At 42.6% G+C, this 13843-nt stretch overlaps 4 protein-coding genes across 16 annotated transcripts in view; 3 read left to right on the top strand and 1 right to left on the bottom strand.

The window, feature by feature from the left end:
• The window catches only part of LOC6620078 (sodium/calcium exchanger 3), a 37843-nt gene extending 32861 nt beyond the window's left edge, over positions 1–4982 (top strand). For 10 of the 13 annotated variants that reach the window (XM_032720225.1, XM_032720222.1, XM_032720221.1 and 7 more), the window contains 6 exons: positions 628–776; positions 1276–1375; positions 1442–1561; positions 1618–1776; positions 1845–2016; positions 2244–4982. In XM_032720225.1, the coding sequence (XP_032576116.1) occupies positions 628–776; positions 1276–1375; positions 1442–1561; positions 1618–1776; positions 1845–2016; positions 2244–2448 (905 nt within the window). In that variant the 3' untranslated portion in view covers positions 2449–4982. Of the gene's footprint in view, positions 1–627; positions 777–1275; positions 1376–1441; positions 1562–1617; positions 1777–1844; positions 2017–2243 lie in introns of those variants that run through there. The other 3 variants (XM_032720230.1, XM_032720229.1, XR_004361958.1) reach the window with 2 other exon arrangements.
• Positions 4983–5256: 274 nt separating this feature from the next.
• Positions 5257–6362, top strand: LOC6620077. The gene is made up of 3 exons (XM_002044253.2): positions 5257–5367; positions 5528–5724; positions 5798–6362. The coding sequence occupies exons 2-3, from the start codon at positions 5591–5593 to the stop codon at positions 6048–6050; spliced, it is 387 nt and encodes a 128-aa protein (XP_002044289.1). The 5' UTR covers positions 5257–5367; positions 5528–5590; the 3' UTR covers positions 6051–6362.
• A 587-nt stretch (positions 6363–6949) lies between these two features.
• Positions 6950–9836, top strand: LOC6620076 (ralA-binding protein 1). The gene is made up of 4 exons (XM_002044252.2): positions 6950–7046; positions 7114–7246; positions 7301–8185; positions 8605–9836. The coding sequence occupies exons 1-4, from the start codon at positions 6950–6952 to the stop codon at positions 9365–9367; spliced, it is 1878 nt and encodes a 625-aa protein (XP_002044288.1). The 3' UTR covers positions 9368–9836.
• Positions 9837–10105: 269 nt separating this feature from the next.
• On the bottom strand, positions 10106–13637 carry LOC6620075. Its single transcript, XM_002044251.2, has 3 exons — positions 11737–13637; positions 10477–10656; positions 10106–10376 (listed from the first exon to the last, which is right to left on the bottom strand). Exons 1-3 carry the CDS (start codon positions 11762–11764, stop codon positions 10342–10344), a joined length of 243 nt encoding a protein of 80 aa, XP_002044287.1. The 5' UTR covers positions 11765–13637; the 3' UTR covers positions 10106–10341.
• Between the last annotated feature and the right edge of the window lie 206 nt (positions 13638–13843).

Genomic DNA, 13843 nt, shown 5'->3' with positions numbered 1-13843 from the left:
GGTTCCTAATGTCAAGATGTGACCTTTTGCATGCCTGGTTCTGTCAATCCTTCAATCCTTCAGCCTGTCAATCTGCAAATCTGTCCTTTGCTTATGTCTCTGTCTGTCTAATATGCAGTTTTTAAATTTCTATTTTCCACCCAATTGCATCCTGATGGCACTTACATATATATACATTTCGCAAGCTCATTGAAGTCACTGGTCTGAAACGTAAAGTGCTGTTAAAGAGTTTTTATTTTCAAGACGATATGTTGGCCCTTCAATGAGTTTTTGATTTTGCTATCCTCCCCTTCGGTTGACTTCCCCCTCTTCAATTAAAGCCCGCATCCCATTACCGCCATATGTTTCTAATTAGTTTCGAACTAATTGGGGCGTATATGTGCTTTAGTTGAAGTATATATATATATATATATATTTGTAAAACCCCGCTTTAATCTCTCTTTTTTATCTATTTCCCGTCACCACTTCGTTTGTATGCCACCACAAACTATGTCTGTCTAGTTATACCCTATTTTACTCCATCTAATCTTAAGATATTCCGTTGTGGGGATGTGGCTGCATGCAATACGGTGTTTACTAATCTAAATCATAATCAGTTGATTAACTATTTGATCACCTCCCTGGCAGACGATGAATTGGCAGCCAAAATCAAGGAGGTCGAAAAAAAACCCGTTCAGGATCTGACCGAACTGGATCGCATCCTGTTGCTGAGTAAGCCGAGAAACGGAGAACTGACCACCGCATATGTGCGCATTCGCGAGAGCCAGGAATTCAAGGTGAGTGGATTACCCTTGATTGGATTGCACTTGGATTGGCCACCTAGCATATATATCATATATATAGCCCAATAGTTTCAAAATGCTAATGAAAGACAATCACATTCACTTGACGGCCAGTAAATCCCAGCTCACATTTACATCCGCGCAGTTAAGTGAATGCGAGACAGTCACACCCATTATGAATCCCAGGTGGAAAGCCACGTCCTTATCCGAGCGCCATATCGAGTTACCGTAAAGCGCTCAGGTGCACGGCAAATAAGCACCTAATTGTGTGCAAATCTTCAAATGACACGTTGAGTGCTCTGTTTGTTTTGGGTCTGTGTGTGCTTATTGTCTGTCGGTGGCGTATACGTAATGTTAGCTGGGGAAAAGTTGCCCATCAATCCTGTGTTTTGACTCTGCCTTTTCTAAAGGGTGTTTCGAATCAGTTCTTTTTGAAGGTATATAAGGTTGTTAGCTTCAGTTTATTATCATTATTCTTTTATGAAACATTCAGGCTACAGTCGACAAGCTGGTGGCCAAAGCGAACGTTTCTGCCGTCCTTGGCACTTCATCCTGGAAGGAACAGTTCAAAGATGCCCTCACCGTTATCCCAGGTAAACCACCTCGGTTTTTTCAATTTGCAATCAATCCATTTTCATGATGCAAACAAACTTTTGCAGCCGATGAAAGTGAGTTTGATAACGACGATGAGGAGGAGGAGGTGCCCAGTTGCTTCAGCTACGTGAGCCACTTCATCTGCCTCTTCTGGAAGGTTCTCTTTGCATTTGTGCCGCCCACTGGTAATTATCCTTTTCCTGTACAAGGATTCAATCTATAACTACCGTCCCGATTGCAGACATTTGCGGCGGCTACGTTACCTTTGTGGTGTCTATATTCGTGATTGGCGTCATCACTGCCATCATCGGAGATGCCGCCTCCTATTTCGGCTGCGCCCTCAACATCAAGGACTCGGTAACGGCCATCCTGTTTGTCGCCCTGGGCACAAGCATACCAGGTGAGTGATCCGAAACCGCCGGCTGAAATTTAACCTTACTAAACACCGGACTCCCATCTGCCCTCCAGATACATTCGCCAGCATGATTGCCGCCAAGCATGACGAGGGTGCCGATAATTGCATCGGCAATGTCACGGGCAGCAATGCGGTCAACGTGTTCCTGGGCATCGGCCTGGCCTGGACCATTGCCGCCGTCTACCACAGCTCCCATGGCATGACCTTCAACGTGGAGCCGGGAACGTGAGTAGTCCTTTAGTAAATCTTTAAAATTTAAGGTGCTTGCCCCAAAGTTAGTACTTAAATATCTTTAAATGAAATACTTATGTTCTTGAAACTTGGGCAAGTAGACTGGATAGCACAGCGGATTTGGTCTTTGACTAAATTTAAGAAATAACATAATAATTTCAATATTTTAACTAGAGTGTCTAAGTATAATATCCCTTATTCTAACAAATTCATATTTCTAGCATTGGATTTGCCGTGGCGCTCTTCTGCGGCGAGGCCCTGATTGCCATAATGCTCATCATGTTCCGGCGCTGGCACAAGGGCATTGGCGCCGAGCTGGGCGGTCCGAAAGTATCGAAGTACATCAGCGCAGCGATCCTGGTGTTCCTGTGGGTGTTCTACGTGGTCATTTGCATACTGGAAGCCTACGACGTCATCCGGGTTTAAGGAGTTCGCAGCCGCGTTGGTTTGGCTATGGCTTGGTTATTCGCAATGGCGTTGGACTTTTCCGTCAAATTGAAGGAACCTTACGGCGGAAAAGGGAGCTAACCGATACTTAGATGCTATCGAAAGATGCTGTAGATGCAGTTTTTATATGTAAACTTATGAAATTGATTTATATATATATGAATGTGCTCGGCGCGATATATAAATATTTCTTGTGTAAAATTTATGTTAATACTAAAAGTAAAATTTAAAAGTTTAACTAGGTTTAAGCCAGGCTTATATACAAACCATTTTTACGATTATTGTCTCTATTCATATATGAATTGTAAATACAGAAAGGCTGCCACGGCTCAGCAATCTTGTAACCGTAACGAGATCATTTACTGTTATGCCATATATACTTAATTTACTTTCTAAAGAATACGATTATGTTTATTATATCATTCTGTGTACAACTTAAGTCATTGTTGTTGTTTGTTAAAGCTGTACTTAATCGACCCCATAAAATCAAAACGGGAAAATCGGAATCCATTTAGAGTTTAAATATTGTTCCGTACTTCAAACTCGATATTGTCTCTCCATTTGCCGAATACCATTGTTAATTTAATACATGTGTAAGTTTTAGAAGAGATCTAAAGGTTTTAGCCTAGAAGAAACGCAGTCCCTCTAGCCATCTACTACAAATACTACAAATATAACTACTACTACTGAATAGGGGCCTCCTTGACAACTAGTTCTAGTCACCTCACACTATCGACACATGTCCAACTAGCAACACTTTCATTAACTCTGACCAAAGCAAAAGGCGGCACTACTTACTAGCGATTAGCTGTTAGCGATTAGCCAGAAAGACCATCAGTGTGTCCACACTGCACTATAAAGAACTACGAGTACTACCAGTGAGCACTAATCAATTTACTTAAAAAAGACTTTCGATTCGCTTACGTCGCTGGTATCGAAGAAGAGAAACCTGGATATTAAGGCAAACACCAAAACAATAGCGAAGTAATAAGGAGAATTACTAGAATTGATTGTAAACCAAATGTAACGAGCAGGTACATATTTTTTGTATAATGTTGTACTATTTTTCATATAGCAAAATTCTAGCAAATTAATGGTGGGAAGAGGAGCCTAATGATATTTATAGCCACATGCATAAATTTGTATTATATATTTGGGGTCACACAACTGTAAGGGGAACTCGTTGAGAAAACTGCGCCAAATGTAGACGTAATTGATTATTAATTACTGCATACATATACGAACTATTAAACAATTTAATAAATATACAAACATCAATAAATAATAATGTACTAAGTTATACTGTCAACGTTTACTGCTAGATATTATAATTAAATTTCTTTTTAAATTTATTTCAATCATTGCCTTTTTATTTTCCTTATTAAAAACGAACTTCAGACGATGAACACTCCTAGGTTTTTCATAGATCGCGAGATAGAAATTCAGTTAACAGACGGTTACAAAAAATCGACCAGGGTCAGGGTAAGAAATCCGTGGCAAGGAAATCAATATAGTGCGAATAAAGCGAATAGTATATGAATAGAATATGGGCAAGTGCTGAGGAGCAGTGAATGTAACAATACGACACAGAGGATAACCAGATATATAAGCAGACATGCAAACAAATTACCCATAGACGATTATCTTTAATGGCAAAGGCAAATAAAACGATTTAAGTGCTTCCGACATAGGGTGTAGGTACTTCTAGAGAACTAGGAGTAGAAAGCGTATCTGAATGAAGAGAAAGAGCATGTTACTTTAGTAAATTATAGTTTCCACTTTACTCTGATTGCGTCCTTAAACATTTTGTATTTATTTAAACAATTTCAAAATCAGTTGCACAACTAAATGATAGGGTTCGAATCTATATGTCTAATTTTGTATGTCCCTATTAATTTGACGAGTTTTGAAATCAATTACATACATATGTGTACCATAGTTGATAGAATTCGAATCTATATCTATATGTTTTGATGGGCAGACGAAGCAGTTAATATGTATGTGTATTGTACAATATTAATCATTTGCTGTTTGTTATCGTGTTTTTTCGAATTCAAATTATACCTGCATTTTTAAATGTATACTTATGAATGTGATTTTACCCAAAAACCAAAGCAACTACAAACATATACTCGTATTTACTAAACCGATAAAGTATGCAAATAGTCGAATAGATCGACGAATACCACATACATATGTAGTTTTATGTAGCATATGCTTGGGGTGACGATCCACCGATCTCACTAACCGTTTCTCTTCTCACTTCAACACGCTATAAGAAAATACCCAATCGAAAGCTACATATTTGAATATATATACTCGTACTTACTATAAGAACATACCCGTTGTCGTAACGAAAGCTAGGATCTTCTGAGAATCGAAGGAGTATATGGCTTATCGTATTACCGTATCGAATCGAATAGAGCCTAGGTTCTAGAGTTACTGGCATACGAATATATGTATTCCGTGCATGTTTACCAACCGAATCCCAATAAACTAACACATTAAACCGATCGATTTTTCTTGTGATCTTTTCACTTCCCTGAAGTCTTGGGCTTATCCTTATCGCTATGGGAAACTGGGGGAGGCGACTTCTCTGCTGCGGTTATGTAATGCCCCAAAAAAGCGATTCCAGATAAGACCAACCGCCGGTTGCGGAAGATGAGCGGAGCGCCACGGCCCGCGGAGATAAAGTTGTTTACAGGAATCCGGACCGAGCACAAAGACAAACAGCAATGGCAATAAAGCAATGGGACGGAGAGACAACCCAGCTGCAAGCTAATTAAAGTTGCGACAGAACGAAGCCAGTCGCCAGTAGTCCGCCAGTTGTGAACGGAGCAATTTCCAGCAGGGAGTGTTTGCAATCCTGGTACTATTCCGAGAGAAGGGCTGACAAAGGTATGGACTGTGAAATACCCAGTTCCCATCTATTGTTATCTTTCGTGCCTTTGGTGCTATTGATAAAAAAACGAAAGATACATGTCATAGTAATCATATATCAATCATTAGTCATTTGAATAAAGTTTATTATTATTATTATTTTAACTTATTGTTACAGATAAAGTTACATAAACTGCGTATACCCTTGTTCGGCACACGTCCAGGATACCTCACGGCAAATATGTCCTGCAACGAGAAGACAGCGCTTCTGGCAACGCAACAAGGACATCAGCAGCGGCAGCAACAGCACATCATTGTTGTGCCCGCGACGGGGAAGGATCCAAAGGATTATGAGCCCATTTTCACAACCGCTGAGTAAACGCTTTTCGTCGCATTTCATTAAAAAATAACTTCGTTACACAGTTCCGCCTGCCCGCTTCTTTCGCAGCTATTCCTACGGACTGACGCTGGAGGAGCTCCAGCCCTTCGCTCTGGATCCCTGGTGGCAGGCCGTGCGGCGGCTCAGCTGCGGGCTCCTGGGCCTGACTTTCCTGCTGACCCTGATTGCCGGACTGGTTATGGCCTATTCCGGCAGTGTCTGTCTGCCAAATAGAGCAATTAGCGGAAACGCGACCACGACAACGATGACCACGCCATCCTTGGCTCTCAACGGCTCCCAACTGCTGATGGCCAGTTTATAGTGGCCGCAATCCACCGGGCGAAATTGCATCAGCCGCATCAGTTCGCACTATTAGCATTTGTTTGGCTTGGCGGTAATGGATGCGACCTAATCCTCCTCCTCTCTACTCTTTACCCCTACTCCAGCTGAGTGATAAGCGATGCACCGCGGAATTGATTGGTGGTGAAATAAATATACTGATTAACTTATTTGCTATACAATCGCCTACTCGTAAAGTAAAAAGAATGCAACAGGTATAAGGAAGAGTTTCCGACCCCATTAAAAACACTGTGTCGAACACTTATTAATTTAATTAAATATATATGTACATATATATATGAATATTATTTAACCTAATAAACGAAATGTTTTTTTCATCGCTGTATTCTGGTTTCGGTTTCTGTGAGTTTAGAAGTTAACAAATCGCCCCCACCCTGAAAAATGGGTCTGATTCACTTTTATTTTATAAATAGTTTCAGCATTTGTATACGTGTCCAAAAAACATTTTCACCACGCCCACTCTAGCGCCCACAATTTACAAAATCCTGTAGTGACAGATGTGGTACTCTTGTCATTTTGGAGGTTTTAAATAAATGAAATTGTAAGGACATATATGTGTATAACCTTTGGTCAATAAATTTAGGCGCTAGTAGCTGCTCGTGCTCGCATTACGTTCAGCTAAGTAACAGGTATCTGATAGTTGAGGAACTCGACTGTAGCGTACTCTCTTGTTTCAATTTGACTTTTTTAAATATCTACACCGTTACTACATTTTTTCTACATGACACCGTAGCGCCATCTGTGCACTAATCAGTGTTGGATAGCAGCGGCGATTTCGATTAAGCAATCGATTATTTGTTGCATATGTTGTTTACGGCAATTGTTTATATTTATTTACTGCTGGCGAAGTGATTATTCGTGATGGATTTCGACAGTCCCGAGGAAAAGGAGTTTCCCGGGCTGTACGCCTCCGAGGCGGCGGACGCTAAGTCGAGGAAGAGCAAGGAGGAGAGCGACTGTGAGTGGGTCGCAAAGATGTGGGCGTAAGCTGGGAAAAAATCAATGGACTCACCTTGCCTTTGCAGTTAGTGAGGATCATGACCACAGCAAGAAGGACTTGTTGATCGGCCGGCGCAAGGACAAGAAGGAAAAGGGCAAGGATCGAGGATACGCCGCGCTAGAGGGCGAGAGCTCGCCGGAGGAAGAGCTGGACACCAAGTGGGTGCAGGTCAGCTGACCCAAAGACTAGTAATATTTTTTCTTTATTCTCAGAAGTCCATCCAAGTCGAAAAAGTCAAAGACCTTCAAGTTCACCAGCTCCAAGAGCAAGGAGAAGCGGGAAAAGTCACGGGACAAGTCCGAAAAAGACTCGAAGCACACGGAGGAAGAGCCTTCCGTCTCCCACAAGGTCAAGGAGAAAGAGCGGGATAAGGACAAGGACCGTGATGAGCCCAAGAAGAAGGACAAGGAGGAGAAGCGCAAGGAAAAGGACAAGAAGGCTGACAAGAAGGACAAAAAGGATAAGAAGAGCAAGCAGCTGTCGCAACAGCAGGACGACGCCTCCGCCGCCGAGGAAGTGCTGGCACTTGGATATCCCGTCTTCGGGGTGTCCGTGAGCTTGGCCACCGAACGATCCCGCTGCCACGACGGCGTGGACATTCCCCTGGTTGTGCGCGACTGCATCGACTTCCTGCAGGATCACCTGAAGTGTGAGCAGATCTACAAGATTGAGCCCATCAAGACGCGTCTGATGCACTTTAAGCGGTTGTACAACAACCGGGAGCACGATTCCGCCGTTGATGAGCTCAACCTGCCTACCGCCTGCAGTCTGCTGAAGCTCTTCCTGCGCGAACTGCCGGAGCCACTGCTGACCACCGATCTGGTGGCCCGCTTTGAGGAGGTAGCCTCTCATCCGAAGGTAACCACGCAGCAGGCAGAGCTGCAGCAGCTGCTTGAACAGTTGCCTAAGTGCAACCGCACCCTCTTGGCGTGGGTCCTGCTCCACTTCGACGCGGTGATCCAGCAGGAAAGACACAATAAGCTCAACGCTCAGTCCCTGGCTATGCTGCTCAGTCCGACGCTCCAGATGTCTCACCGACTAATGGTGGCCCTACTCTGCCACTGCAACAACTTGTTCGCGGACGTCCAGCTGATAAAGTGAGCAAACACCGGCTAGCCGGATAACAGTGGTGGGAAATATCTAAGTACCTTTGTGTTGGTAAAAGAGAAATGTGGTCTTCTCAACTAAAGTTAAGTCACAAGTCGAATCGAAATCATTGCTAAGAAGTTAACAACTAAACTGTTAGTGTCTGGTTTCCATATTCATATGATATAAATTGCTTTGAATATGATAATATAATAGGTACTTATACAAACCCAGATAATTCCCACCACTGTTGTCATTTGATAAGATTGCTACTATAAAAGTCCCCAGATTTAGTCGATTTTTTTGCTACCGAGGATGAGCACATTACCCCGTAAACAGAAGCGCTTTCCGCGTATCGCCAGTTTCCTAATCAGGCAGAATGGCACACATTTAAACAAAGTTATCATCTGACTAAATTGTCATCTCTTAGGTATGTGCCCCCGTTAACATCGGCCAGCCCAAAGCTTCCGGATACGCCGGAGGACATCCAGACGGAGTTGCGCAAGCAAGACAGCCTCCTGTCCCAGATCCACAGCGAAATGAACGCCGGGTTCATTACCAAGAAACGAGAGGAACAGCTGTGGGAAGTGCAGCGCATCATTACCCAGCTGAAGCGGAAACTACGCACTTTTGAGAAGAAACAGGAAAAGACTGCGGAGGAAGTAGACAACAGCAGTAGTGCTCCGCCCGCGGTAGCCAGTGAAGATACCACTGATTCCAAACCAGCAGTCACTCCGGCCGTATCTACGAACAACAGTATTTCCCAGGAAGAGCCAAAAACCGATACACTAACTCCGAAAGATGCTCCCAACGATTTTACTATTGATCCCAGCACTGGCTTTATTTTGCTCCCCAAGTCAAATCCGCACCGCGAAAATTTGCTGCGGCTGCAAATTGAATATGACGAGCTGATGGAATGGCAGAACGAACTAAAAGCACGTATCGTCGCCGAGCGCAACGAAGTCTATAGGCTCAAGCAGCTGTACGAGCAGCAGTCAATAAACAGTCAAATGGCCTCCTTGGCCTCGGGATCTCAGGCTCCCCCAGAATCCGACTATGAGCGGATAATCGAGCACTATACACGGGAGAATGCGCTGCTGGAGCACAAGAAGAATATGCTGGGCATGGAACTAAAGGAGGAACGACGGGCCTGTATTGCTCTTCAAGTGGAGCTGCGACTCCAGCAGTTTTAATGTATTAATTCGATTAATGTATTACTTGGCTGGGTCAATTTGAGGGATATAACTAAGTTCCTATTCCGGAAACTAAATGCTCACATTTCCAAAGAAACAGGAAAGGTCTACTAAAGTTTTTTGATAAATCATTTATCTTCAAAAGCAGTTACGGTTTTAAACGGTGTCTTTTGTGAATTGGAATATATGAGAAGTTTAAGTTCATCTAAAATACTGCTGATTTGTAAAACGGATTCCTGACGCCTAAAGTCAGTTCATTGTTTATTTGGAAATGACGAGCTGGTTTCAGATTTGACCCACCGAAATATATGTATGTATATAGGGTTACCAATTTTAAATCTCAATGTCTACTTGCGATCAAATGCTTTGTTCAAACTATAATTACTGTTAAACGGCGCAAAGCCCCAAAGAAATCTTGTTAGACAACTTTATTGCTTTCAAAAATTAAATGAGAAAACAAACTCAAAAATGATTTTTCTGTACTGAGCTATTACACCGAAATATGTCCCCTCGAAACATTTTGTAAAAGCCGGTAAAGCAGCTGCGTTTGTGTGTGCTGATAATCAAGATCCGATTTTCTAAATCGGTCTGATGACTTAATTCCAATTCGAGAAATACAGGGCACAGATTAGAAGATGTTTAGACGACGGATTGGCTGTTCGTTGGGGTGAAACGGAAATGACATCATCGCCTATTACGCCTTGTCAACATTGTGATGGTCAAGGAACCGAGGTGGGCTTTGCGTGTTACGATTATTTTATTTAATATTTATTATTAATAATTTTAGAATACATTATCATTATGCATTACGTTCGGGGCGTGTTTTCTGTATTCCGTTGAAGTACAACTTAAAAATATCACACACAAATACCACGCAAGAAAGATGAGTCCTCCGGAATGCCAAACCGCGACAACTCGTTCTCCTCCATGATTAAGTTATTTCCGCTGGACTACAGATCAATGGATCCATAGCTCTACGGGCACTCCTTGTCGCTGATCTTTTGAAAGTCTAAGGAAGAGCACGAGAAAGGGTTTTAATTAATAATCATTTGTAGATAAAAGTAATAATATTTGATGGTAGTAATGTGGGATAATTCCCCTACACTTACTTGCATTCTGGAGACAATTTTCCGTCTTCATCACGCACAGATTGCGATAGGTCTTGGTGGAGCCCTTGTCGTCCGCAGCGCAAATGGATAGGTACTCCTGCGTGTCGCACTCCATGACGCACTTGGTGCTGGGATCGGGCAGGCCGAGGCACTGGACCAGCGAGAGGGCAAACAGCGCCACTATAAATAGACGGAGGCATCAGATCCAATTAGTTAGGCAGGAGGCGTGCGAAAGAACCACTGCCCGTCAGCCGGGCCCGCATACAAAGTGCCCTGATCAGCCCATCGCCCATGATATCACCACAATCACATCGCCCATGTCCACCCATTGATTCTCCGCGACGCCAGAGCGTCTGGCAATGCCAACGAATCGGATTGCCTGACTTTCCTATGGGAGGGGCGATTGACGTACCCTGGAATTAGCGCTGCATACCCAATTAGCCATGCTGGCACGCAACGGAACCAAGTCCGCACTACCGAGCTGCGTTGCTGGGGTGTCTAACCCAATGACTCAATCGAAGTATGAAATTTTCCATTCATAGGTTTGCGATTGCAAATGAATGAAGTTCATTGGGCCTGTGCAAAATACTCTTCATTGTATTTCGAAATCGTTCTCTTTATGTAAGCTATGTTAGTTTCAGCCTCCTATCACGCGATTTTGCAGTTTAGGGTCTCCACTTTGTGGGTACCTTTTTTTGACGCAGAAGTTCTGATCATCACACATTTATTTCCAAAACTCGGAAGCAGTAAGATACATGCATACATTCACATAAATTTGAATTGAATTGTATGCAATTTAATATATTTTCGGGAAAACCCCTAATATAGTATTTGGAAGAATTAATGAATGCGGTTTAAATGTTTTCAAGGAGAGTCACTCAGTTATACAATTGAAATTGATTTATTTATTTTTTTATTGATAAGAATGCTTTAAATGTTAAACTCTGTGCCAAATGAATTGTATATACACTAGTTTGACCTCGAATTTTTAGCAAACATAAAAATTAAGTTTAAGGCATACCAAATTTTCTTAGAAAGGGTCGTAAAGATGTTGTTTATTTAACATAAAAATGTTTGGAATTTCTTCAAATTAAACAGAAATGAACCCCCAGGGAAAATAATTGTATTTTAATGACAGAAAATTCCACATAAATCCTGCTTTTCTTTCATCTCACGTCGCGAAATGTGATTCAGTCCACAACGAGGATTTCGGTGTCTCATGTATTCTTTCTAAGCAATTCGTTTAAACTATATACTTACTGGCCAACAATACTGCTGAGAGCTTCATGCTGTTACTAGTTGATTTAGTTTTCGGATTGGCTGGAGGAGTAGTTTTCACTTTAACGATGCGATGGCCAACACTTTGCACAATCGTATTTGCTTTGCAAGAACTTTGCGGGTCAGACGAATTAATTATGCCGTGCCTGTGCTTGGTTTCTAGCTGATTAAAATTGTTTTACGATTTCACGATTTATATATATTCAATTGAATATAGACGCCTGATTTGGGGCTTGTCACTGAACTTCAGACACGTGTGTGCGGCAGTGTTTTGGTTCTCGTTACGTTGTAGATTAATTCGCGCACGATTCTTTTTCCTTTCTGATTCTGATTCTAATTCTAATTCTGATTCAGAATGTAGAGCTCATAACTGAGAATTGACAGTTAAGAACTGAGTACTGAGAACTGAGAACTTAGCACTGAGTACTGAGAGCTGAGTACTGAGAATTCAGAATTCCGATTCCGTTCCGATCCGAATCTCTCTATCGGCGAGGCCGCACAGCACGCGTCCAAATGCGAACTGAAACTAAAGCGCCGACCGAAGATATCCTCCAGCCAGCAAAAGCAAAAGTCGAGTGGGCTGGCTAGTCGATTCGATTGACTAACTGACGCGGTGACTCGGTTGACTGATTGATGGTTTGGCGGCTGGACGATGTCCGCTGGGACTGGGATTCGTATCGGATTGGTATTGGTATGCTGGGATGCTGACCGCTGTTAGATGTTGGTTGGATGCTGGGATGTCGATGCCGATGCCGATGCCGATGACGGTGCTGTTGCTGTTGCTGTTGCAGATACTTTGATGCAGAGAGATTTTGAGTCTGGTTTGGGTTTGGTTTTGGGCTTTGATTTTGGATTTTTTGGGCAGGAGATGGGGCCGGGTTCGGCAATCAATCAATCAGGGCCTGTCCGTCCGACCGGCTATCTGTATCTCGGTATTTGGTATCTGAATCTGTATCTCGGTATCCGTATCTGTATCTGTATCTGCGGCTGTCGTCTGCCGTCGTAGCGCACGAATGATGTCCGACCACACAGTGCCTGTTAGTTTTATAGAATTTTTTCATGCTAAAAAGATTTACGCTCGTGTCGTCGTCTTTAATTTTCTTTTTGTTTCTCCGCACATTTCGCCTGTAGTTGATTTCTGATTTCAGATTGTTTTATTGTGTTTTTTTCCTCTGGTATTGGGTATTGGTTATTGGGTATTTTGTATTTTGTATTTTGTATTTGGTATTGGGAATGGTGCGGGATGCGGCTGCTTTTAGTTGGGCTGGAATACGCCAGATGAAGCGGGGCAGGGCTCCGAAATCGGATGGGTAGATCGGTAGATCGGTGGATCGATGGATCGGTCGGGTCGGTCGTTTGATCGATAACTCTACAGGCAGGTCACGTTGTCGTGGACCAGCTTGTTGTTGCTGCTGGGTTTTTTGAGTTTGAATTATTCATGTATTTATGCAGTCACTAAAAAGTTTGCTCCTCATCGCTGACCGCTGTCAATTGGTTCACGTACCGCTCAATACTGAGATGCTCGCGATGCTTCGAAAATCGTTCAAAATTTCGTCAGCATTTCCGAACAGACTCGGCACACGCTTATCGCAATCTGAGAGCTCTATGGAGCTCTATAGAGCGGGAGAGTCAGGTCGTCGCAGTACAAATAAGACGAAATAAAAATATAAAAGAAAAAAAAGAAAGCAGGGCAAAAAATATGAAAATTATTTGTTTCAGTTTGCGATGGCCACGAGTTCACTCCACTCGGCAGTGTCTATGAATTTTCTTTGATGCTGCTTCCCCCCAGATACAGATACGTATGTATATTACGCTTGTTATTTATGGATACGCGACGCATTGGATTTAGCATTTCCATTAAGATTTTTGGAATTTTCAGACTTATCAGCTGCCGACTACGCAGGCAGCGTTAAGTCGCATTCGCCGCGAAAAAAACATTATCAATTGGCGGTATGGTGGTTTCCACGGGGTATTACCTACCGAATGTAAACAATTGCATGGTAAACAAATGAAGTCAAGGCAAACAGAATAAAGTTCGGTTTTACCTATCTGCATTACGTGTATCAATATACTCGTACCACAATGAATC

This window comes from Drosophila sechellia, chromosome 3R, assembly GCF_004382195.2.
Source record: "Drosophila sechellia strain sech25 chromosome 3R, ASM438219v1, whole genome shotgun sequence".
Taxonomy (NCBI): Eukaryota; Metazoa; Arthropoda; class Insecta; order Diptera; family Drosophilidae; genus Drosophila; species Drosophila sechellia.
The sequence above is the reverse complement of the archived record's forward strand: the minus strand, read 5'-3'. Positions and strand labels throughout refer to the sequence as shown.